General features: G+C 33.7%; 2 protein-coding genes across 5 annotated transcripts in view; one reads left to right on the forward strand and one right to left on the reverse strand.

Annotated features, from left to right (window-relative positions):
* Positions 1-26,053, forward strand: part of LOC111051869 (KAT8 regulatory NSL complex subunit 3) — a 33,830-nt gene extending 7,777 nt beyond the window's left edge. For 3 of the 4 annotated variants that reach the window (XM_022338447.2, XM_022338454.2, XM_039427271.1), the window contains 13 exons: positions 615-739; positions 3,883-4,041; positions 8,017-8,278; positions 9,731-9,877; positions 11,434-11,566; positions 12,774-12,922; positions 14,128-14,276; positions 15,614-15,761; positions 17,623-17,827; positions 18,190-18,296; positions 19,501-19,807; positions 22,447-22,572; positions 24,468-26,053. In XM_022338447.2, coding sequence (XP_022194139.1) covers positions 615-739; positions 3,883-4,041; positions 8,017-8,278; positions 9,731-9,877; positions 11,434-11,566; positions 12,774-12,922; positions 14,128-14,276; positions 15,614-15,761; positions 17,623-17,827; positions 18,190-18,296; positions 19,501-19,807; positions 22,447-22,572; positions 24,468-24,856 — 2,406 coding nt within the window. In that variant the 3' untranslated portion in view covers positions 24,857-26,053. Of the gene's footprint in view, positions 1-614; positions 740-1,863; positions 2,006-3,882; positions 4,042-8,016; positions 8,279-9,730; positions 9,878-11,433; positions 11,567-12,773; positions 12,923-14,127; positions 14,277-15,613; positions 15,762-17,622; positions 17,828-18,189; positions 18,297-19,500; positions 19,808-22,446; positions 22,573-24,467 lie in introns of those variants that run through there. The other variant, XM_039427272.1, reaches the window with a different exon arrangement.
* Positions 26,054-26,089: 36 nt separating this feature from the next.
* Positions 26,090-27,982, reverse strand: part of LOC111051948 (ets DNA-binding protein pokkuri) — a 47,459-nt gene continuing 45,566 nt past the window's right edge. The window contains exon 11 of the mRNA XM_039427275.1: positions 26,090-27,444. Coding sequence (XP_039283209.1) covers positions 27,283-27,444 — 162 coding nt within the window. The 3' untranslated portion in view covers positions 26,090-27,282. The remainder of the gene's footprint in view (positions 27,445-27,982) is intronic.

Raw genomic sequence — 27,982 nt, forward strand, 5'->3', positions numbered from 1 at the left:
TTGAAGTATTTTCTGAATTCGATTGCATGCTGAGAAAACTTTCATCACAAATATATTTCTAAATAATTCTCTACAATAATCCTTAAAAAATCAGTTTTATCACTTACAAAGTGAAATATAATCAATATAATAGATGAAATACCAAATCATTTACACATCAAATAAATTATTATACTACAGATAATTCGCATGCTGAAATCGTTTATACCAATTGAAGTTATCTACATCTCACAACTCACTAAGCACTTCAAAATTTTCATCCTAACTTGTACTTCTGATAAATAAATAAACTTCACGATTCACTTTGTTACCAAGTGCTTTTTACTGTATAATCTGTACTAGGTGGATATACGTTATTTAAGTTTCATATAATTTGCCTGCTCAAGTCATTTGCCTATACAAATCAACCTTATCTACTACTTCATAACTTGCCATGTACTCAGTCCAATGTGAATGTATTTTTATTGATCAGAAACCCTAAGTTTACATATTGTAATTATTATCATGGCATCATTATATGAGATGATATATTATTTGGTAAAATTATAATACTCGTATATTATTTGCTAATTGGTGTTATACTTACCAGAATAATTTATAATTTTACTCTGCAGGATGAATGTATAAACTTTTTGGGCATGGAACACTCCTACTCAAAGCCAGGGACATGGCATCCGCTCAACAACCATTCTCAACCAGTTAAAATGTTGTTTGCTTCCAAGTGTATGGCTGGAGAAAGGTAAAGATTTATATTATTCCCCTTACAGTATATTAATATTGGAAAATTACAATAATTTCTATTCTCGTACTTCCAAAGACTTACGTACAGACTTACGCTTTGCTCCGCAATCGAACGTCACTCGAGCATATCGATAGATTATCGCAGGTCGAGCAAGAGCGGAACGCGAACAGAGCTTGTAACAGAGCTCGAGCTTGGCAAGTTCCTAGGGCGAATAGTTCCAATAGTTGCGCATGCGCGGTTAACGCTTTTGTTGGATCAGTTAGGATCTCTGTGTTAGCATATAAAATTATCAAAATGAATAATTAATTATTAAATCATCAACATAAAATAATGTAACATTATAAAAACATTTTTAATAATAGGTACCAGCATATTAGAATTTAGAAGAAAGAAGCCAAAATCCCAACCACGCCTTTCACCTTTCAAAACATTGACAGACATAACCTTCTTTGTTATAAAACATCAACATGAATGCAACAAACATAATAATTATCATCAATTTATTATAGAAACATAATGTATTATTAGGCTACCCAGCTATCCCCTGGTCAGAATATTTTATTTAGTTTTGTCACCCGATCAGCTGGATTGAGCGTTTCACATTTGTGAGGTTAGGTTGTAGCAAAGTCAACAATACGACAAGCGCGCGATCATCCTTCGAACATATTTCGAACATCTAGCGAACCCTTGCGTAACATCTCGCGTAACGTTCATGATCGGAGCGTGTGCAGAGCGTGTTCGAGGCGAGTATATCTGTACGCACCTCAAGATACAATTTCCAATTCAACGTTCACTATTTATTTTCAATTCCTCATTTACCGCTATTTTATAGGCTGTAACAAATATTGAATTCATATTTCATCTTCAAAGGGTTTCTAATCGATAAACTTGAAGTCAAAACCTGTGCGATAGAAAGCTTGACTTTCCTTATCATTTTATTATTCAAAACTGGACATGATTATTAACTTTCAATAATAAAGTATACTTTTCAAAACAAGATATGATCCTTATCTCGAAAAGATAACTTATCAAGTAATGAGTCGATGTTTATTGCACGACAAGCTTCAAAATAATTTCGATTATTATTAGATTATTCATAAATTTATTCGAAGGATTGTCCTCGTTGTTTGATTGAATATTGTCACGTTCAGTTAAGAAATACCTAAGAATATAAATTGCTACCCGAATATTTTGAGAAATGGCCGACAAGAGAATATTATTGAAAATTCAATTAACAAAAATGCATAAACTGAGGATGATAATGTAAAGTATTGCATGATATGTAGAGTCGATTGTTGACTTTTATAAGAAAAGTATCGTTTTCTATGTCAGTTGATTTGTGCATGATATGTAGTCAACGTAAAGATTACATTGACAAATTAATTACGGTACTTTCTAGATTTTTGAGATTTGATATTGGACTTATCAAGATTTAAAATTTCTATTCAGTTTAAATTTCTAAACTTTCTTGTTTAGTAGGTAGCTTAACATTTTACTCCATCACAAACTTGAATTAACCTTACCTATATATTTTGAACTATATTGAAATTTTCATGTATTTTGTATTTTTTACCATATCTCCTTTTATACTAAACTAGACTTTTTTTCTATGAATTGAATTTAATCCATTTCGAATGAATAGGAAACATTTCTATGATTCCAAGTATCAAATCAAGTTAGAATACTTTTGTTATCTAATAATGTTCATTGGTGAAATTATGTTACTTGAATAAACAGGAACTTTTCAAGAGATAGCAAGTGCCAGAAACATTTTTATGTAAGGATTGGGATAATATTAAATCAACTATCTTTTTTAAAACATGAATTCTATTGTGGTCTCTATTCTATTCTATCTGGTCTCTGAAATCAAATAGGAGATTTATTTAGAAGTATCATTAACAATTCGGAACACTTGGGTCCGGTTTCCGAGCTCGTTATTTAGTTGAGTTCTTGACTTTAAAAAGCTGGAGTCAAAAAATCGGCTTTCCGAAACTGGGCGTTGTCGTAGTCCACATTTAAATTAAATTTCGAAAAACTAGAAAATTGAGTGAAAATAGTGTGAAGTTTCAGCTATTCTGAATTTTTCAGGAATGTTTCATTTCGTCAAGGAAAAACGTTTCCAATTAAAGAAATCAGAAAATAAAGATTGTCATAAAAACTACGACTACACCCAGTTTCGGAAATCAAATTTTCTTACTCCAGCTGTTTAGTCTAGAACTTGCTAAATCCCGAGCTCGGAAACCGGCCTAACAATTTTAAATGTAACATCCATTGTGGGATGTTCAAATTTTAATAGAGATTAATGATGTAGCAACCAAAATTACTTTATCTTTATTGTTATTACTTAAATAATTAATTGAGTTAATTTCAATTCTTTATATTGACATTAATCGATCTCACTTTTAGAATAAGTTTTTTCTTTGGAGCAGAACGGCGATTCATTCCAACAACGAGCGCATCTTTGCTCACCTACCCTGAACAATCTCCAGTATTCTTTGAGTTTCATAATTTGTTTTTCGTTTTGGATTTCAACCTTACCTGTTTGATTTTCTTAAGGCTGTACCCATACTGGGTACGAATATCCATCGTTGTTACAGTTAGTAGATATCTATCTTTTGTATTTCTACATACTAACTGCTCCAATCCCGTCTATAATTTTGTGTGTCTTCATAATAATTGCTATATTTATGTGAGTAAACTTGAGTCAAATCAATTCTTATTCAATACTAGCAGGTAACCCGTGCTTCGCTAGGGACTAATTATTAAAAACTTGACAAACTGAGAACTTGACCTACTGAAACCTTGAAGAATTTGAAATAGGCCTATAGCCATCCTCGTTAAATTGAGAATCAATATGCAAAATTTCAAGTTAATCAGTTGAGCAGTTCAAACGTGATGATGCGTCATTCAGGAATTTCCTATCCCCTTTATGTAAAGGCTAAGCCGATTCTTTCCTTTATTAAATTATAGATTATAGATGAACACTCACATTAGTCTGTTCTAAAACATTGGGATCGTTCGTAGATATTTGTACGGTCAGTTGCTTTTGTACGAAAACGTATCCAGTGTGAGCGTTGTCTTATTCTTGGATACTGGTATTTTTTATATTTTGAATTTCACCTCACCTGATTAACTTACAGGGGCGGCGATGATGTTGACACAGTGGCCAGGAACAGACAGCCGCATCCTCCGTACGATGTGACCAAGGCTCGCCAGGCCATGGAGGAGAGTGAGAAGCTGGTCAGTCTGGTGCGAGCTGATGACGAGAGAGGCGACGACTGGGATGAGTTGATAGACAAGTCAGTCTCACACACACTAATAAGCAGTCAATTATTATTTTGCAATTTTTAGTCACTATATTTGTCAACTATTAGCATTTGAAACGTATTGTCATTCCATTCTTAATACCAGGCGCACACCAACGCGAAAGTTTTGTTGCGGTGCGAATTCAATTCGCAGAACTTGCCGTGCGGAAATTTAATACCATTGCGGTGTATGTGCTGGCGCAAACCAATGCGTTTCGGAATATTCCCTTGCTAATAATTCGCAGCTTTTGCTACATGCAGCATTTGCAGCGCTTTTTCCTGTTGCGAATTTTGTGGCGAGTTCTGGAACTACACTATAGTGAGGTCCATGTTATAATGGAAGTGTACGATTGACAATACTGTTGCTGTCCTTCTCTATCATACAACAAAACAGATAGCGCAAAAAGTATAAAGTAAAGATAGTACAAAAGTAAACAATTCATTATAAGTCGCCATTTATGTTTCTTCATTCTATCGAAATACTTGAGTACACAAGTCGTATAATTGATTTAAAATGTATTTTTGAAACAATTAAATAATTTTTAGACATTACCATATGAGAAACACAAATTAAAATACCTGAAATGACATTTTAAAAGTTGATTGAACTAACCATCCTAGACTTCATCCATGCTTCAGTTAGCCTACACGTTTCGGTTAGACCTACTCGTACCGGTATAAATAATATTGAAAGGTATTTTTAGAATCATTTCCATTGAAATTACTTATTTCAAAAAGGATTTCTATTTTTCTATCATTTTTAAAAGAAATTGGGATAAAATACCTGCCAAATAACTTAATTTCTGTTGTTTTGAAACTCAGATCGGTGTATCACAGCTTTTTTAATTAACCGCCATTTCAGGTTTGTGTAAAAATAAAGATCTGATCTTAGTTATCAAGCAAATTTTTGAATCAAATTATGAAAAAATATATTTTCTTGATTAATTTGACATTTAATTGATTATTTTATCAAGGAAATGATAATTATTATTAATCAATTTTAATGGGATGAATTGAGTAACAGCTGTGTACAATCAGTGGCAAAATGGAGAGACTTGGCAACGTTCTTCTCCTATCTTTCTTCACTGCCATTATAACGTGGCTTCTCTATAGTTTCGTCTGCCTTGTAAAAAACATAAGTCAACTCGAATATTCCCGCGCTCTACATTGCGATTATTTTGCTTCCCAGTGTGCGTGCACCAATATTTCGCAAAGAAAACTTCGTTTGGAAACCGCAGTCTGAATTCTTGAAAACTCCGCAACGAATTTGTACGCATCGGTGTGTGCATACCTTAACACATTTATCAAATCAAATAATGATATAATGAGCATCCAAATTAAAAGCTATCAACCACCTCAAATGCAATCTGGCATTTAGGGGGCGTTTACATTAGTCAAGTTTACTTGCAAACTTGAAGTCAAGTTGACAAGAACAGATACTTCAATTCAATTCAAATTTTATTTATTCAAACTCACAATATTCACAATCATAATCAATAAGAAAAACAAAAACACACCTTGAATATTTGAAAAACCCATACTTGAATCCACTTTACCAATTTAGACACTGCTTCAAGTTTTGTTGATTCAAGTAGATGTTGAACATGTTTGTCTTTTGGATTCAACTTGAATCTTGAAGTTTACGATGCACCCTTCAAATGGGAAGATGGGATAAAAACAGTTAGTCACTATAATTAGTGTCAGTTAATGTATTAGTATGTCAGTCAATGTATAGTGTATAAAAACGTTATTTTAATAAAAATTATTATTTTACAGGAACATGCTTTCATGTGTAAAATAATGCTAATTTTTATTAAAAAATTACACTTTATTTATTAAAATAAAGAGGATTTTTTGAAAATATCTCACGTCTCTTCAATAATGGAAAAGTTCCACAACATCAATATTCATTCTACAAACTTAATCATAATATTATATACAGGGTCTGTATAATAAGTAACCGGACTGACCTCAGGAAATTTTTTATTAGCAAAATATGCACAATTTTTCTTTAGAAATCTTCAAAGTAGTCCCCATTGTTGTCGATAACACGCTGATACCGGATTTTCCAAACCCTGAACGCTCCCTGGAAGTTGCAACCTCTATGCTGTCCAGAGCCCTCGTCGTAGCACTTGGAACGTTTTCCAGAGTCCCGAACCGCGTCCCCTTAAGTTGTCTCTTGATCTTGGGGAACAAAAATAAGTCCGGACTAACTGTTTTTATCCCATCTTCCCATTTGAAGGGTTCCCGCCCGGGTTCATCGAGTCCGTCCGGGGATTGCCGATTCGTGGATCCACCTTCACGACAACGCTCCTTCGCACAACTGCCTGCTTGTCACCGAGCAGTTGGCCAAACAGTCGAGGGTAACGTTGCCATATCCTCCTTACAGCCCGGATATGGCACCACCCGGATATGGCACCACCGGACTTATTTTTGTTCCCCAAGATCAAGAGACAACTTGTGGGGACGCGGTTCGGGACTCTGGAAAACGTTCAACGTGCTACAACGAGGGTTCTAGACAGCATAGAGGTTGCCGACTTCCAGGGAGCGTTCAGGGTTTGGAAAATCCGATATCAGCGTGTTATCGACTCCAATGGGGACTAATTTGAAGATTTCTAAAGAAAAATTGTGCATATTTTGCCAATAAAAAATTTCCTGAGGTCAGTCCGGTTACTTATTATACAGACCCTGTACTTTTGAGGTTATGAAAACTTAAATTCAGGTAAACTTGACTTCAAGCTTCCAACATTCAATGGGAAGAATCAAATTTTCTGTACTGTACCTTGATAAATTTCATAATATTATCACAATGGAAATTCACCATTGTTTTGTACTAATCTACTGTCTTGGAATTTTCTTTGTACTGGATTCCGACAAGCTGAATAAATTTTTATCCTGGATCAGGACAATAATTCTATTGTTGATTAACTGATTGAAATTGAAATTTAAATTGAAATTATATTTATTGTTCTTCTTAAGAAATACTAACAATACAGAATATACACATATAAAACTTGATTCAAGCACTGTTTTTATTTTGTTGATATCTATGTTTGTGGAACCTAGCACTATAATATTATAATTATCAAATTAAAAGAAATATATAATTTTTCAATCAAAATAAATAATACGATTTTTCAAATGGTATTAGCAAATTGAATAGCCACATTAATTTGTTATGTCGATTCTGGCTGCTCGTAACTATTTGGAGTTTCAGAAAGTTTCTTATTCACATATAATTTTGAGTACGGTACAAAATAAGCACAAACTGAAATTTTCAATTCCTTAGATTAAGATATGAATTGATCATGAATGATGAAGCACTATCAATTTTCTCCCCAAAATGATAAAATAATGTCTAAGGGCCGGTTTCCAGCTCGGGATTTAGCTAAGTTCTAGACTTTAATCAGCTGGAGTCAGAAAATTGGCTTTCCGAAACGGGCGTAGTCGTAGTTTTTATGATAATCTTTATTCTCTCATTTCTATAATTGGAAACGTTTTTCCTTGACGAAATGAAAAATTTCTAAATAATTCAAAATAGCTGAAACTTTAGCGCATACCAGTTAGTCAAGACAAGACAAGACATGATCAGACACGTTCAGTCACAATACAACACAATAGTTGCTTATGAAGACATGTCTAATTGCAATTACTAATCAGTATGAGTTGCGTCATAAGCATCAATGTGAATTATTGTGACTAAACATGTCTTGTCTTGTCTTGTCTTGTCTTGACTAACTGGTGTGCGCCTAGCCTTATACTATTCTCCCTTTATTTTATTTTGTGTTCAATTTTCTAGTTTTAGAAATTTAATTTAAACGTGGACTACGACTACGCCCCGTTTCGGAAAGCCAATTTTCTGACTCCAGCTGTTTAAAGTCTAGAATTTAGCTAAATTCTGAGCTCTTAAAGTATTTTAATTTTACTTCAATTCCACGACATATATCGATAATTTGAATTATTTTCCAGATCAACTTGGACACCAAATGATATTAAATATTTCAATCAAGCTGTGAAAATCCTTCATACGGATCGTTTGGCGAGATTGGCTTACAAAGGAAATGTGAATGAGCCAGTGCTGAGGCGTATCACCATTGACAAATCGGCCAGGAAGCTCAGGCGTATTCTGGCATTGGTCAACTGGCGGCTGGAATCCATCCAATGGCTGCACTCACTTCTCATGGAATACCTCAGTGCTCCTTATCTTGTAGCCTACTTCGACATTATTCAGGTATGATATTCTAACTCATAATATCCTAATATAAACCTGGAAACCAAAATCCCTAAACAAACTCAAAATACAACATCCTGAAGTAAACTCAGAACCAGATCAAAAAAATACATAAAAAATTATTATTATATAGTGAAATTAATGACAACACTGTATCGATTCTTAACTTGGTGAATATTGTCCATGTCGTATTCGTCTTGGAGGATGCAAGTGATGAATTTTGATTAATTTTATTTATGAGCCAAAACTAAGTAAGCATTATGATGAGAATGTACCAATTTTTAAGTGCCAGATTATCCAACTTCGCCATATTCTAGGCAACCTTTGAAATCCTCAGTATAAAAAATGCAATGCCCTCCTGCTCTTTCAATGTTGAGAACTCACTTACACATTGTATTACTTTTGTCTTACGTACTCAACTATTTGAACCAAGTTGATTTCATGATGTAGAGACTTAGTAAGACGTTTACGTAATACTTGAAACAAATGGTTCCAATAATATTTAAAATTCAATCAATTTTCAGTCTTATTTGTTTGTGGACTTTTGTGAGATTTTGGAAATCGTCTGTTAAAAATGCTACTTTACTCTGGTCCACATGACTTCTGACGAAGAGGATATAATACTCTATTTTTCTACACTATCCTTCTTTGCTTCTTGGTTAGCCTGTTATGGGTGATCATGCTGGTTCATCAGTAGTAGTCCTATGAGTGGAATCCAGGGTGGAAGTTATGTGTTCCTTAGCTTATTTCTAAGCAAAATAGCCGCAGTCAGTACTTTGAATAAGATGTGAACTATTCAATGTCCTATTTATTCTTTTTCATTCAATATAATTAAAAATAAATATTTATAAGAGATATTTTTTAAAATTGTACAACATGAATTATAAAAATAGAAAGAAAAATAAAAATCTCAGTACCCTTTTTGAATTATTTAATCACAACATGTTTCGGACATTGATGCCATTTTCAAGTGATTTTGTCAATGTCCGAAACATGTTGTGATTAAATAATACAAAAAGGGTACTGAGATTTTTCTTTTTCTTTCTATTTTTATTACAAGTAGCCATATACAGAAAAGAGATAAACATGAATTATATTTTGCAAACCATCCAGTCAGCTACACCTGTTTAGTGCAAACTATCCATGGTGTGCCGACTATACTATAGTGAAGTCCACATTATAATGACAGTATTTGTTCAACTTTGGAATTGCTATCCTTGTCTATCATTCGACAAAGCCGGTGGTACTATCCTTTTCTAGGTCCACAACGATGCCAATTACGTTTTTGACAGTGTAGAAATATAATTAATTAATGCAGAGAATCGGCATCGCTATTCTCCTATCTTTATCCACTGCCATTATAACGTGGACCTCCCTATAGCAAACCATTGAAGCTCATTAATAACCATATCACATTTGCCAGACTGTTAACATGAATGTTGATTTGTTTAGACGTTGAAGTGGAAGATTCCGCAGCTTGTCGATAGGATGACGGCGGCGCCACTCGGCCGAAATGGAATGATTGTATCTGAAGCACTGACCCAGTTGATGAAAAGATCTTGGGATCCGGTCAATCTTGGTGGATCACATCACAGAACTGTGAGTAGAAGACTATATCAAACAATTTTATCTATAACTACTATTAATCGTCCCCTCTTAACGGTATAATATTAGCCTCTCCCAATCATTGTACCTATATGTTTTGTGCTTCTATTTAAAGAAATACATATGAGAGCTGAACTGAATTTTTTATTTATACGAGGCTCATTCAATAAGTAACGAGACAAATTACTAATTTTCAAAAACGGCTAAATTGATCTATATGAAACTTTCAGGACAGGAAGTTGGCAACCTTGCGATGACATCTGATCAGTTGCTCTATCGTATTTTGTAAACATAACCGCAATTACTCAGTTAACAATGGCGAGTCCGCTTGAGAATTGCACCGTGGAAGAACATTGTTAACTGAATCATTTTGCGATTATGTTTTAAAATACGATAGAACAACTGATCAGATGTCATCGCAAGCAAACTTCGTGTCCTGAAAGCTTCATATGGATCAATTTAGCCGTTTTTGAAAATTAGTAATTTGTCTCGTTACTTATTGAATGACCCTCTTAGCTTTGAGTGCTGCTTTTCTCAAGATTGATTGCACTAACGCTGAACAAAGCTTATTATTATGCTATTATTAATTATTAGTAAATTAATTAACTGTTGATTATTACTATTGATAACGTCTTATTGAACATCAAACTTTTACAAACTCGATCTTTTGTAAAATATATTTGAACCTATCATGAATTATTGATAGTCGGTTCAAATACCTTGAGTTATAACTACATTTATTCAGTAAATACTATAAAGTGAGTAGGATCTAACTTTATTGAGTGAAAACCATCTCTAGTGCGGGTAATTAGTAAATATGTATGAATACAATAGAAGTAGTAAGAGAATTATAATAATGATAAAATCACTATTTTATTCCAGAATTGGTAAGTTAGAATAGAACAAAATACGTTGTAAGTCTCGAGACTACTTAGCAATATCAAGATTAACTCCACTATCTAATTTCCAGTTCCATGTACACCATGTGTATCAACATTATAAATAATCCTTTGAATATAAGTCGAGTCAGGTGTAAATATTTGACCAATAACCAATTATTACTTGAACTGATCTTATATGAAAGTGAATTGATATTTTGTTTAAAATTACTTGAAATTTTGAAAATTACTCGTACTTTGGAACTCCATAAACCCTTTCCTTGCAGTATTGAAGTTATAAAAATATAACTGTATAATACTGTTTTAGTACTTTTTTACTGTGAGGGGATGCCAACATGATCTCCAGGTTTTTGCGTGGATAATGAGACAAATGATGAGAGAAGAATGGAACTAAAGCTCAAGGTGGGTCCCGAACCACCGGGAAATGGTTTTCAAACTCATAAATTATATTCAGAGTTATAGAATCGTCTAGTTGTCAGTATTACAATGGGAGTAGCAGGCGCATGGATCTCAACTTATATTTTCTATAGTTTATCAGCGCGGCCACAGAAACAATCTTAAAATTTGAAACAATCTTAAATGTCTGTTTGATTTATCTAGGCTATTTGAATTGGCTTCGTACATAAATGAAATGTAATATTTCTTTTGCAGAACAAGTTGCCTGGCGATCCAATCATAGTTGTGGTGCCTTATTGTCCTGGAAATGGATTTCCATCAAACTCCAGACCGTATCATTGGCTTACCCATCTTTCAAACCTTGGAACTCTGATAACAGTCATCACAGGTAGGCCACTTCAATTTCTTACAGAAATGCAAAGTTTCCTCTCAGATTTATCTCAAAAATTATTCCATAGCATGCTTTAGTAAAAGTTATGAGTAGAATGTTGCTTTATTGATTTAATCGAATATCCAATCAATATCATTTCAAATAACAGATTTGTATTCTAGATAAAAATAAGATTAGGTAGAAGGTGGCCACTTCTTAATTTTAGCCAACTTGCATACTATGGAATTATGAAATTGTTTCAATTCCAATTGAAGTATTCCCAGGGATGAAATTTTCAACTTTTCTTTCATTTTTCGGTGAATTCAAACCACTGGCATGATAATGTAACCTTAATTTCTCCGTCTTGATTGTTTAGTTGAGGTCTATAAAAACCAGGTCAAGACACTCGTGCTCCTTATGGAGCGGCCATTAAGTGGGGTTTTTATGGCGGTACATTTGAAATTCCAATCCGCTCATAAAAAATCATGCATTATGCTTTAACAATATTCTTGTTCAGATAATATGTAAATTCAGGCTTTCGATTTTTTAATAATGAAATTACAATAAAAAATGGTTTAATAATTCATTTTTTATTATTAAAAATTGTTCTTATTCTTGTAATTTGTTATGATTCATAAGGCATTGGGACAAAAGGCTAACCTCATAAACAGTTTAAAGTTCCCAATCAATAAAATCTAAAAATCAAAAATTTATTTCCTAGTTGGAATCTAAATATTATTCTGTCGGAAGAATTTATTTTACAATAAATTCCAAGCCAAGCAATATCCCTTGAACAATATAACAAAATAACAATCATATTGTTCAATCTATAATAATTATAACAGCTGATAAATTTCAAAATTGGTAAACTAGAACCCCACAAAATGACGATTTTGCAATGCATCTCGTGATTGTGTCATACCTTGGTTGTATCAGGAGGGTTATTGTCTCCTAATGTGTTGATTCTATGAATTGATAGATGGTTGCAATAGTAATATCTCTTATAAGCTTCATCCAAGCATAATAATTTTATTCTAATGTTCTGAGTATATGAATAAATAAATGATTGCTATAGTAAGTAATACAGTATCTCTTAAAAGCTACCTTCATGCATAATAATTTTCTCTTATTGTGTTGATTCCATGAAAAAATAAATGTATGATATAGTAATATTATTCTCTTAATGTACAATAATTATTCGATCTTCATAATTTGTAAATTGCAGGATCGATTGCTTCCCGAACGAGCACAGCGAGCTGCCTTGAGCAGATGATCAATTCGACGAGAGCGAAAATCTCCGAACTGCGATCCGATTACCCAGGCCGTCCGATTATACTTGTTGGCCTGTCGTGTGGCGCTGCTGTTGCTTGTCAGGTTTGTGCAAAACAATAGGCCTATTACACTTTATTAATGAAACTTCCACCACCACAGAGTAGTAGTTAATTTATATTTTGTTAGATATTGAATAAATAGAAATGTCACAAAATTCAGGGATTTTTCAGGGATGCGCATTCAGTCTTACTTAATTTATGACTTCATTGTTTGCTATGTTATTATCATTCTAGTTTGGGAGATGTGTTCTTGTTAAACATGAACTAGTCTTATTGTATTGCATTTTGTAATGAATTTATTTTGGCTAATAAGTTACAATTGTAGCGTATTTCTGCTTTTATATACCTCTTGAATGGCTTATATCTCAAAGGAATTTTTCCGTCTTGAAAAAAACATCAAAAACTAGAGACTAAACAATAGTATTCAGAGGATATTATTACACATTTTCATCAACTATGAGTTTATAATCATGTTTTTAATATTATGTTAACTTATTCTTATTTATAAGGTATTCTGCAATCATTGTCATTAAATTTTAAAATAATTGCATTGCCAAAATATCGAAATAATTATTGCCATTTCATGTGATAATGTTTTACTAAAGTATGACCATATGTTTTATAGTAGTTATTTATATTAAATTTATAGTTTTAATGTTTATTTTGGACTAAAATTTTATTAAAATTGTACATGTGAAATTCTAACCTTATCTTGGGCTTTGTCACCTATAAATTTTGACGAAAAATAGCACAAGGACTACCTTATTATTTTATCTGCCAATTTTATTACATTAGTGTCATTTGAATTGTAAATAAAATAAATATTAAATGCCAACTATCTATCCAATCCAGTAGCCTCAATCACTATCATTAATCATTAATCTCATTTTTGACTTCTACCACAATATATTTCAATTTATTATACATTTACAAAAATAACAGGCTTCATTTATATCCACAATGTAAATAAAACATTTAACTTTAAATAGTTATAGTTAAAGGTAGAAGAAAGCATTCTCCATTTTTTCAATTGTTGGATGGTTGCTCTCATCAAATTTCCTTCTAGCTGTTGTCAATATTTGCAGTAGCAGAAGTCTTCGGGGTGGTAGACCGCTTTTAATTTAGATTTTCGTCTATTAACCATTTCGAACTGAAATTTGAATGGAAGATCTAAAACATTAAATAAAACTGTATTGCAAATTGTAAGTTTAAATTATGAATTTCAAAAATGTGTTATGTGTATTACAGGTAGCGCTGGTGGAAACGGTGACAGCGGTGGTTTGCTTTTCGTTTTCGCTGCACACAGTCGACGAGAAGCGCGGCCAGCCTGACGACGCCATCCTCGACCTCCAGTGTCCCGTTCTCTTTGTCATGGGACAGAACGCCTCTCTGTCAAGGTAATGCTGTAAAAGTAAGGCCAGCCATTAACGTTACATCGGACATTTTCGACTGACAGGCGAACAGTGTTCTGGAACAGCTGACCTACAAGAGTACACAAACTACTGCACACCCGCATCAGATGTGACTGACACTTGGGCCGGTTGCACACGAACCACTATCGCATGTGGGATGTGGGACCGACATATTACAGAACAATATGACTAACGCAGAGAGTCTTTCACACTACAACGCTCATTAGTGCGATTGTCGTAAAGAAGCTAGGGGAAGCGTAGTGCTCAAACCAGTGGTACCACAATCGCAAAGAAAGTAATCGCTTACCACAGAACGTAACGCCATGTGGAAGTATCAGTACCACTGCCATGCCTGCCAATGCATTCCTCTTGCGCTGCGTTTGTGGTACCACAGAAGGAAAATAGTAGCTCCCACATCCCACATGCGATAGTGGTTCGTCTGCAGCCGGCCTTAACGTTCAGGTTTTTGACTGGTCTGATCGTACATGTGAAACTTCAGATCAGTAGCGAGCAATTCATGAGGCCGGTCAAACCTTACATGCAACTTGCAATAAAATGAGGTACGATTCAGTCCTTGGAAATTCGAAAAGTATTGAAAAAGTTTTATTCTGAAACGTGTTTTTATCTAGAGCCTACTTATACTCGGGGGCTGGAGTGTCGTAACTTCCGTTTTCTATCGCTGTATCAGTCATGGACTTTTTCCCATTTCCGTAAGGCATTTTTAATATAATCTCTCGCCTCATTACACATGTTCTAGTTGTATTTTTGTGGGAATTTTCGGCCGAAAAAATACTAATTTACTAAATTAAACAATACCATCATTATGCTCTTTCATACTTTTAGATTATATCACATTGTAAGGTGTGTAACGGTATTTTCAACAAAAATTATTGTCAATAATCATCCAATGATCACCTGCACGTGTGATACCGCAGTTCAAATAGAGTTTTTTATTTCTATAATTTTGTAAAAATGGAATAATGTGATAGAAGTAGAATTATTAATGGCAAAACAAAACATCCTCAATAATAATGTATGATGATTTGATGATTCATACAGGAATATGCCAGCTTCAATTCGAGTCCTCAAAAATTAAAGTAGCCTTATACCTAGTTATGAATAATAATTTCAAGACTGAGAATGGACATATACGTTGAAGCATATAAAACCTTGTACAAATCAACTCTGATGTGTCCAAAACTATTTCCAACTCTAATAAAAAAAAATCATTTGAAAAATTTTACTCGATAACTTGATAGAATTTTGTTTACTTACTTCAAAGTGATATGAATATTTCAATGAAAACTAATTTTAATGTTTAGTGTGGAAGGGATGGAAGAGCTGAGAGAACAGATGAGGGCCGAAAATGGACTGATAGTTGTGGGCGGGGCCGATGACCAGCTGCGAATCAGCAGAACAAAGAAGAAGACCGACGGACTCACGCAGAGCATGGTGGACAGGTGCATTCTGGTATGTTGCTCAAACTTTGCATGTCTGATTGTCAAAATCACGTTTAACAATATTCTAGAAATTTTAAGCAACTACAAAGATCCAGAAAGGAACCCTTGGACGTTAATCTGATTCCTGTAAATCAAATTAACATTACAATAATAATTTACAATTCTTTGAATTTAATAAAATCTGATTCCAGTTTAATCTCTAAAATTCCTGTTTATCCTTCAAATAATTAAGTTTGGTTCAAGTATAGCACATTATAGCACTCGATACTTACATTTTTGCATTTTTGTTCTTGTCTGATAACTGAAACCTGTATGCAATGGTTCTTGCAAGACCTGGCAATACATTGTAATTTGCGATAAAGAATCAATAAACTTCCCCCAAGTTCACAGATTCATGTAATACGGTTGCTTTTGTATTGTTCCTAGTCTACTGATTTATAAATTGATTCAAATATGGATTCTATAGTCAGTTCATAGAAAGGAGAGACATCAATAACTTAAAGATTCCGCTTCTGTGAGTATAAAAGTGATGACTCCAATCCGCTTTCAATTGTTCGACTCGTAAATACCAGTTCACAATGTTCACATTTACACTGAATCAGGTAATGTGATGTTCAGTTCAGTTCCGCTCAGCTTCAGTTGTTACTGTGAATCGTTATTGCTTCTCTCTTGCACGCGCATGTTTGTTTACATTGACTCTCGGCTCCCAGTACCATGTATAGTTCAATATCTCCTATTCATTTTTACTTTTCATGAATAAGTTATAGATCAAGTGTGAGACAGTACTTGATTAAATTCGTTCCTAGACTGCATACTATTTCTATTCCAAACTTCAATCCATGTAAAAATTCAAATTTAATTTTTGTTAATTCCGTATAAATAGACAAATAATTCCTCAGCCTTTTTTCTATCAACTTTCATCTCAAGACTGAACAGTCGTATGTTGTACATTCATTGTACATGTTAATGGAGCTACTGGAGCTTTTTTATGTTCTGAATATCTTATAAAAGAACGATGTATCTTGATGCCTCATTCTATTTTTATCAGTGTAAGAATTGTAATTTCAGGAATATAGTTATTCATTCTTTTCAATCCTGTTCTATTCCATTCCATCCTATTTATAATGATTGTTAATTATTAGGTTTGATAACGAATAAAGAATTATGTTTTTAGAGCACAGTAATGATTTGAATAGTAAAACTATGAATTGAGTTTCCGAAGGACCAGCTTGACATCAGTTCAAGCAATGAATGATATAATAAAATACAAAGGAATATTAAAAATGAAACATAAAATAATAATTATAGTTCACAGTACCTTAAGTCATTGTTGAAGTTCGAAGTTTTTCGATGAGTTACCTGAATTCGCAACCATGGCCATGGAAATAATACGCATAGTTCACGAGCACTCGACTTTTTCACTGGTAACACTTGTATTCAGGTGTAAACGAAAATAACGAGGCATAACTAATAAATTGAGGGTTTTCAACAAATAAGAAAATACTGTCTAGCAACTTTGAGGGAGAGGTTTGAACGATGCGTTATGAGCCTGTAACCGACTGCATCCTCCAGAGAAGAGCAAGTGACTGGCTATAGGCCTACTAGCCACCCCCGGGCAGAGGTATGCGACTAGAGTCCTGGGAGTGATAGCACCGCGCAGGCGTACTATAAAGAATATTAAGATGACTAATTATTAGAATAATAATGATATTGTTGGCGGGCGTGTGGCGCTAAAATATGAAACTGATTAATTCAGTATGATTATTACGTAACAATGATGAAATTATTAATTTATAATTGTATAATTTTCAATAAAATAATTTTTCAATCCAATATGATGGATCAGCTTTATGATGATTTGTGTTTCGTAGGATGAAGTATCGGATTTCTTGGGAGGCATTCTGGAGAAAATCTACGAATCGCCGAGATCGTCACGGCCCACCCTTCCTCCCCATCCTTCGTTCACCATTGAGCAGCGGCGCATCTACAACAGCAATCGAATGGGCACCGAGCGCAAACGAAAGTCCACCGACCAAAGTGACCCTGACGCCCCTCCTCGTGTACCTGCCAAACGAGGTTAATATCTCTTCTTTATTCCAGTTAATCAAAAATCTCTCATTTCCAACCTTATATTGTGCAAATCTTCGTGTTGCCTTGTTTCAATTTTTTTCAAGGAAATTGATGTTTCGATAGCAATCAGAAAACAGAGCATATTGTGATATGGTTTAACAATTACTGTTGAAAATCTTTGTTGATCAACATCAAATAATAAGAGTATCAAAGGTGTATTGCTCTTGTGGTACTACAACACTTACTGTTGCAGCGTTTAGTTCCGCAGGTGATAGATCTACAATCAAGATCTGATTTATTGGGCTAGCCACAAACGGGCTTTCGTTGAGTAGTACTTCTACTGTGATATTTATGATTTGTGATTCCAGGCCGTAAGCCAAAGTCACTCAGCACACAGACTCCAAAGGCAACTGACTCCAAAAGGCAGAAAATCAAGCAGCCCGCCACACCTCGTTCCTCGAACATAATTCAATCGGTAAGTTTGATTACTCATTTATTCCGCTACTGTAATGTATTGTAATTCAATGTATGAATAAATAAATAAGATATTTTTCTCGAATCAATATTTAAAAATAAACATATTTAAATTTATACCAATACAATTATTTTAACTAAACATCTCACTCATGTGAAGTTATAAATTGAAAATAAGATATAATAAGCTATAAAATTCTATTCAATTAGATATTGAATAAAATTAGTTACAAACTTTTTATTGCAATCTCACATTTTATTACTGTCTTTACTCAAACCTAGCCATGATTTTAATAAGAATTGGTGGTCAACTTATTTTTGAATATGTTTTTCCTCGTGAAAATGTCATTTAAATAAAATATAGTTAATCAATTTTAAAGCTTATCGATTCCAGTAATCCAAATTTCAAGTGAATCTAGGTAAACTGCACTTTTCACAATTGTATTTGAGAAAGTATCAATAATATATAGTTCAAAATAGTCATTTCTATTGAAGCAACTGTCATATGTAGATGAGAACAATCAATTGTAGGCTATTTGAAAGGATATAATTTGTAATAAAATTGAGAATAGTGAGTTGTATTTGAGAAAAGTGAATTGCATTTGAGAAAGTATATTTGCAATTATTGAGAAGATGTTACTTTTAAATTAGAAAGCCAATTAATAACCTTGCTGATCTTGTTCACAACTTTAAATACAGAATATCGGATCTTTTTCATCTAAAATAAAACCTGATTACAAGGTAGAACAAATTACGCAAGATGGATAGTTTCTTATTTTCAATTTATGACTTCTCGTTTACACCTTACTATTTCTCAATCACAAATAACTATTCCAATTTCATGTGATCACCTCTCAAATAAAACTGACTGTTCTCATTTACATCTGTTGGTTCCTCAATTACAAATGACTTTCAAATCAAATCAATTTATTTGTCATTTAAACAAAACTAATACAGCATATTCTGAAATACAATTTATAAATTCTCAAATTCAATTGATACTTTCTGAAATAAAATTTGAAAAGGTGTAGTTACCTAGTTACTTGGTAGAGTTTGAGAGAAACGGATAAGTAGAAAGGACTAAATTCGCCTAATAAATTCTATTTCATATTATTACCTCATTGGTTAGTACTTTTTGTTTTTATATATTTTTCTGGTGTACTCCATGTGAAAGTAAAGTGATGGCTGATTAAATGGTATTTCAGGGAAGCGCAACAGTGTTGGGCGGTGGCAGTCCGATAGTGAGTGCGGCAGCTATGACAGTGACTGTGCCAAGTAACAGCAGCAGCAGCAGCATCACAAATGCCACCACCATTTCGCCGACCAAGCCGACTCTGACCGGCCTGCGTCTCGGCCCCGACCCCAACGCCAATGCCAACTCTGAAGCGAAGACTGTGCAGCTGAGCATCCAGAACGGCGTCGTCAGGCCTGGCTCCTCTGCTCTCTGCTCCGGCGAGGGAGGCATCACGGTTGTCGGCTCTGCACCCATTCCACCCACTTCCAAAGATATCGGTCAGTTTCCATTTAGCTTTTTTTCTATTTATTTATCTATCTATAGTGAGGTCCTCGTTATAATGGCGTTTTTTGTTGATTCAAATCAAATTTATTATTATTTTAAAAACAATATTAAATAATAATATTATTATCAATGTAATTTTCTTGAGATACAATAGATGAATTTATAACCCTCTATATTTGATAAGCATTGGTGATGCTATCCTTGTCTATCATTCGACAAAGCAGATAGCGCTTTTCTTTTCTAGCTCCGCAACGTTGCCAGATCGTTTTTCAACAATGTAGAGTATATCATTTAACAAAATATTTTATCTCAATTGTGAAAATCTATTATCTAATTATTCAAAAAGATGTTTTCTTGGTAAATTAAATATAATTGGTTAATTTTTAATAAGAATCAACATTTAAATATTACATCAGATATGCCATAGAAGGTACTGGCAAGGCAGAAAATCATCATCGCTGTTCTCCTACCTTTCTCCACTGCCATTATAACGTGGAACTCATCATAACTATCTACCTATCTATTTATTGTTTTTTATAGGGATACTACTTTAATTCATAATGAAATCCCAGAGCTTCTGATGAACAGAAGGGGCTGAGTCGGAAAAGTAACTTATAACGTTTAAAACATACAAATTAACAAAACATGGAAATTAAAACAGGAAACAAATCATCAGTGCTGCAATATCTCATCGATGGAATTGTAAGCTCCCTTCAATAAGGATGCTCTTCAACAACATTCCAAACTTTTTCGGATAAGTAGCGCTTCTCAGATCCCATGGGAGAGAATTATAGATATTTGAACCTCTGCATATTTTTTCAATGTCAAGTGACCATTTCAACTAGTCGAGGGTTACACTACACCAAGCAACAGTATGTCAATCCAAGCTCTGTTTGGTTACTCGACTCGAAATAGACCAAGGTTGAACATGTTATTTACCCTAGATAAATCTAGAATATTGTCTCCTTCAAAGAACATTGCGCTTATGGAATAGTTGTTAAAATCCGATTCTTGGTCCATTCAGTGATAATTTACGCCAATTCTGTTTGAAATGTATAAAAGCTCCAATTCTAATTTATTTATTTTTTCTCTTTCTTTCTTCAAACTTTTCTTGTTAAAGTAATTAACTCTTTTCTGTTTTATTTATTTTGTTTTGAACTTTTATATGAAATTATTATTTCTAATGAATATCATTTGTATCATTTGTTTTGGTGTTAAGCTCCTCCTATAAACCTCTTGGAATTGTAATGTTTTCATGTATTGTATTCTCATTGAATAAAAAAGTAAACTCACTTTGATGTCTAGCTGAAAAATGTGGGAGTTGAAATGTGATGCACTTATTGTTTGTAATGAAAGCCAGATCATTTGCAGAAAACCATCAACTTTATAGTTTTCAATAAAAATAGACTATAGTGAGAGTCACGTTATAAAGTCATTGGAAATGATAGGACGGAAAAGTTGCAAATTCTCTATTTACACCGCTTTCTATAGTAGATACTGCAGCTGTGTTTAAAGTCATTCCGATATATTACATAATATTAATTGTTGATTTTTGTTAATAATGATGAGTTATATCTCAAATGTACTATACTTGCCAAGAAATTGCCTACTATATAAATCACCTATATTGCCTACAAACAATTTGCAACGTTGCGGAGGTAGGAAAGGATAGAGCTATCTGCTCTGTCAAACGACAGCCAAGGATAGCAAACCAAAGTTAATCAGGTGCTGATTTTATAACGTGATTCTCACTAGAGTAATTTATTTTTGTTTATTTCAATGATGGTCTGAATCATGAAAATATTGTACACATAGGTCGATTGAATAAAAAATGGCAACTAATCATTAGTTCTAGCTATACAAATAGGATAATATAGCTGCCTCAAACTCTAGCATAAGCTTGAAAATGACTAGGAATTAGCAATTACTAGCTTCTATTCAATCAACCTGTATTCAATTATTCTATATTTTAAATTGAGTACTCTTGAAATAAAGTCTGGTCTAGAGTTTGTTTATGTATTATATCCAACTAACAATTTGATGCCAAAAATATGTATTAATAATCTTGAATTTCTAATCTCAGGCTGTACATGCTGAAACATCTTCTCAAAGAGTAAATTGGAACAAAACATACAAAAATATTTCAATCTTCATAGCATTTTAATTATTATTTTAATACAGAGATACATTTTCAAAAGGTTACTAATGTTTTGGTGACCAAAAATATTGAGCTAACACAACTGATTACATTTCCATGCCAAAGTGATCATTAGTTTTTCTTCATTAGTCTTGCAGAAGTCTTTCAATATAATGAGGATGGCTGTTATGAGATTCAATAGAAGCAGTTTACTGGAAAATGAGAATCGATAAACAAATAAGTGTATTGTCAATGAACAAAATAATTTTTTTACCGATAATTGATTGGATTGGTTCCGAATGGTGTAAATATAGTTCTTAAGATCACTTTTATGCATTAACATACTAAAAATTATGTCTTTGATACTCGATGATATCAGAAATTCAATTCTTCTTGCGCTTTTGTTGTATGTTTCTAAAATTCTGGTGCGCTAGAGGTAATCTAGTCAAGCAATGTTAATCTTGTTGAGAGATTTATATTTTTCTATTTTTGCAGTTATTCAAGTGCCAGGAAGCGCAAAATCAAGATCACCTATGTCCACTCACAGCTCCATGTCATCGTTGTCCACCTTGCTTCAACAGCCGTCTCCTACTATCGTTGTTTCACCCAGTAAGCAAAGAGGTATGTCTCATTAGAAAACTGATAATATACTACTTTTTATAATGTCTGCATAAGACTCAAGCATGTGCTTGATGGACATGCGTGGAAAGATGATGATGTAGAGGTGAGTGTTTCTAAAGCTTCAGATGGGTTTCGATTTTCGAACCAACGAGAAGCAATTTTGAAACTCATAAATTGTATATTCAAGTGCTCTTCCGTTGTATGGGAGTAGCTAGCACAAGTCTCACAACGTATCTTAGCTCTAGATTCGTCAATAAAAATATTGATAGAACATTGATGAAATTGAAAGTTTATCTTCCTTGTTTTTTTCCAATTTCAGCACTTTCGTCTATAGATAAATGGTTGTGACATTGATGGCTCATATTATTTCTCCAGGAGGAGCTAGGAATTCACTTAATGTTTAGTTCGTGCATGGAGTTGCCTGACAGTTTTAACCGCGGTCAACTACAATATTCGCCTTAGTGCCGTTTGCACAATGCCAGTTTAAACTAAATTTCATCTTAAACTGGATTGAATCTATATCAAGTTTCATTTGTTATAATGTGATTCATTCTGAGTTTAATCCAACAGCTGATAGAATTCAGTTTAAGCTTCCACTGTGCAAACGGCCCTTAATAGGTTTCTAGTAACATTAAAAACGTACTATCTTCAAAAATTTCCTTAAACATAAAAAATGCAATTCAGTGTTTTTGTGAGTAAATTCTTTCTAACTGCATATTACACTGGATCATTATTCAGTCTCATAAGATCTGAAGATGTAAAATGTAATAAACATTTATAAAATATTTGCAAATGTAAAATTAAGTTGATGTGGAATTTTATTAGCTGGTCAACACTCCGGCAGCCACATGCACCATCCCAGTTTAAACTGTGATCGATCAACTGTTGGTTTAATACCGGAATGTGACACATAATAAATGCGTCTATATTTTCATGTAAACCTAGATGATGCATATGACCATTAGTAGACGATATTATATATTCATTACAGTTGTGTTGTGAGTGATGTTGGGGTACTTTTCCAAAATGAAAATACTATATATATTCATATTTTGGCAATTATGTTACTATTATTCTACAGAATGGTGCAGAGGAAACGCATGTTTTTCGAACCGCTAGTACGGAAGGGGATATTGACCTGGAGCAAATGTTGGCAGACGGCCCATACTATGCCATTTCAGTTGATATGGAGCGTTGGAACGTACAACATCGTGTGTTCGCTGTCGAGCAGTTTTTTTAAAACAATGAATCGCTGTAGTCACAGTGCAATGTCTTTTCCGTCAATTTTCTGACTCGATACACATTTTCGGGAGTACGAACTGAACGGGGATGACCAGGTGGTTTCATTTTCATCACTGAACCAGTACTTTTAAACGCTGCACCCCATTTGAGTACAGTATTTCGAACAGGCACTGCACCTCGACGTTCAACTCTGAAATATTGACGGAATTCGTTGCACTGTGACTATAGATTCATTGTTTGAAAAAAAATGCTCGACAGCGAACACACAATGTTGTACCTTCCAACGCTCCATAGCGACTAATATGGCATAGTATGGGCCGTCTGCTAAAATTTGTTCCAGATCAATACCCCCTCTCGTCACCGAGTACTAACTTCCGGTTCGAAAAACATGGTTTCTTCTGCACCACTCTATATTTCTTACGTCAACATTCAAATTATTGAAATAACTAATCCTGGACCGAAGTTAAGTGGCGAAGCTGTGATGTGTGATTTCATAACCTAATAATACTTTGAACAACATTAACTTTTCATCAAAATTTGGGAAAGAAATGGTACAGGCTCAGCCTAGTTTTTCCTCCATGCACATAATTATATTTTTATTATAGTGTTTAGTGCAATGAATAAATAGATAAATTGATTCGGTTTTTTTGCAGAAGAGATCATACACAGTGTGTCAGCCGTGGACCAATCGAACCTTGTGGAAGAGCTGACTCCCGACCGACTGCTGGAGTTGCCCGTGATCTTCGAGGACCAGCAGCTGGATTCGCCCCCCCATCCGCACCCACAGCCCGCCGAATCCACCTTCAAAGTGTTTGTGAGCAACAAGACGCCGCCGGCGGCCAATCACAGCACAGTGCCTGTCATCAAGGTACGGCCCGGCCAGCAGGGCTTGAAGTACACCAAGATAGTGCTGCGCAAGAAGGAGGACAAGGGGGAGAGTGTGTCGGCGGCCAGTGTGTTTGTCACCGAGGGTGCCGGCGACGACAGGGGCACTCCGCGCATCCGACACATCCCCGCCACTCAGCACTCTCAGTTCTGTTGAGCGACAACCTTATCTTCTTGTAACTCTGGATCTGTTGGTCTTAGGCCCGGTTTCTAGGACACTTATTAAATCTGATAGAGAATCAAACCAAAGAGAAAATATAACATAAGATATCCCATGGTACAGAGCGTTCATGTTCCAAATTCCACTGTTAACTCAAGCTGATAGTTCTAGTAGTTGTTTTTAGTGAAGCTATGTGACGCTGGTAGTCTCTTAAACGACCTTTGTCATGGGATATCATCTTATACTATCTTTTCTCTATGATTAAACTTATAGATTTACTATAAATCTTATAGTGAAGGTACTAAAGCTACTTTAGAATTTAATATATTTACCAAATATTTAATTGTCTACTAGATGATAAGTGTCATAGAAACCGGGCACTAACCTTATAGGCATTGTAGATTTGTTTTTATGATCACAACACACTTATTTACCACCAACATACATTCAATATTTTTCTTCACTTTTACCAATCTAATCATTCACAAAGTACCAGTTTCATAATTATTATCCTGTAATTAGTTGTAAAGTTGAAAAAATGTATTCTTATCATCCATATTAATTTTGGTTTTTGCATATTCAAATATTATAATTGATTTATTATTAAGTAACGTACATCACAATATTGGAATACAAATCAGGAGCTATCACCAAACTTCTTCTGTGTTGAAGAGACATAATCAATCTTTTGTCGATTGTAAGTTTCTTTATTAAAATGTTGATATGATTAAGTGAAAGTCATTAATTAAATTATGGTTGACTATGAACTTGAAATTATATTTCTGTATAATATTTATTGCTTTAAAAGCAAATATACTCTGAATCAATTAACTCCATGTTGACATCGCTTGAAAGTTAATAGGTTTATTTATAATTCAATGTTTTCAGTATAAAAAAGCATGAGATTTTGAATTTTCCAGTTAAATCCATGCTCTTTTGTCGCTAAATTAATATTTCATTCTCATTTCAACATCGAATTAACTGAACTGTGGAAAAATTGAATTATTTTGTAATTTCATATAACTTTCTCATCAGTAGACCAGGTTGACTAGAAAAGCCTTATCATATATTGGATATAGTATTATAGGCAAGTTTTCAATAATATGGAGTGTGATTGTAGATATGTTGAACAGAATAATTTCCCCTCAATGTTGTAAGTGATTTTGTGAATAAATCATGCCATTTCTAGTTCAATATTATTATTAATTCATTATTGAAGTCTCTTGCCAGCACCCTCTTACATAAAGTTATCGTGAATACTTAAATTGAATGAAAAATCCGAACAAACGAACCAAGGAATCTAATTAGCATACATTGTAAATCTAGATTTTGCCGGCTAGAAATTGTATGACGACTAGGTGTTGTAGCTTTCAGTCTGCTAGCACTACGTGGTCGTGAATTTCCATCCCGCCGGTAGGCATGGGAGTTTGATCATCTCATCGAATCATCCTCGCACTTTTTATTACCCACGCTCAAGCAAAAAAGCTGAGCATCATTCGCAATAAAAAAGATTTCTTGCTATGAAATTAAACATTTTATTATCAAACGAAAATCCAAATTAAATACTGTAATTCACCCCGAAGACTTCTGCTACTACAAATATTGACAACAGGGTAAACAGCTAGATGGAAATTCCATGAGCGCTACTATTCAACAATTATTTGTCAGCCCGGGAACATTCCCGATTCGTTTGATAATAAAATTGTTGAATCATTAGCATTTAAATAATTGCAACATCTTTGTCATTTCAAGACTACTACAGATAAAATGAGATATTATAGTATAGAAATGCGCAATACACTACGCTTGCTTGTTGGAGCAGAGATGTCTCGAAAACTAGAGAGATCACGCTGAGTTCAAAGTGATGAAAAGTTTGCAGTGCAAGCTGACTGTCAATCAGTATTTTTTCTCTTATATAGTTTATAGAATATACTCAGTGTTTACTTACTTTAGATTATAGTATATACTTTACTATCTATTGCTACTCATTGCTACTACTAGCTCGCGCATCATTTTGACAATGGATTCCTCTCCGTGCTCAAAATAGATATCTACTGTGAAAATAATAAAATATTCATCTCTTGATTCTTATATAGGTACTGTGTCGATTCCAGATTTCATATTTGGAAAATATTTAAATAAAGATGCATTTTTAAATATTTTCCAAATATGAAATCTCCAATTACAAAAAATATATCAACTTCATCAGGCATATTACAGATCTCAGTCTCCGAAGGCAATTCTATGTTTTCATTATTCACACAATCATATTAATTGAGTTGAAGATGTGAAGAAGTAAACATTAGCCTTTTTAACTTGAGCTGAAAAGGGAAGGTCATGCACCCCCTCACTCTGATAATGTTATACCTTTATAATAAAGAAAATAATATGAAATCATTAGTTTTTGCAATGTTTGGCTAGATTCATTCTAATACTAAACAATGCAGTAAGTTATTATAAATTGTACTTAGCCTACCTGCAACCTTCTGCATGATTCCTTTCTCATAGTAGTATCTCAGTGACCGAGACAGCTTATCGTAATTCATTGCGGGTCTATTCTTTTGCACACCCCACCTACGTGCCACCTGTCAAACAAAAATATCGAATTTATTATAATTTTATTTAAAAAATGAAAGCTAACATAAAATCGCAACTACTTTTCAAATGCTAGTGAATACGCATAATAATTACCGTATTAATTTAAAAAGAAAAAAAATGTTATTAACTTTCCTGAGGATATATTATGCACCTGCAAACATTGACTTGGGAGAATGGCTGTTGGGTAAATTAAATTATACGAACGCTACTTTACAAAACTTTTGGTTCATAAAAGTTTTTTTTTAATAAGTATTTAAAATAAAAATATTCCTTTCAGAATTATATATTTCAAAAGAAATATTTCTTTTAGTTTTGCATATTTATGTAGGCCTAATTTAATCAAATAAGAAACGTATGAAGCTAAGCCAATATGTTCCTAATAATGTTTTTTGCATTCATAATACCATAGACAAATTAAATAGGCTTGGATCTGTGATAATACCTTATGAAATCTGTTCACAATACATTTTTGATGTGTAATGATAATTTTTTAGTACAATATTACATATTATTTTGTATTATCGA

Source organism: Nilaparvata lugens, chromosome 4, assembly GCF_014356525.2.
Source record: "Nilaparvata lugens isolate BPH chromosome 4, ASM1435652v1, whole genome shotgun sequence".
Classification (NCBI taxonomy): domain Eukaryota; kingdom Metazoa; phylum Arthropoda; class Insecta; order Hemiptera; family Delphacidae; genus Nilaparvata; species Nilaparvata lugens.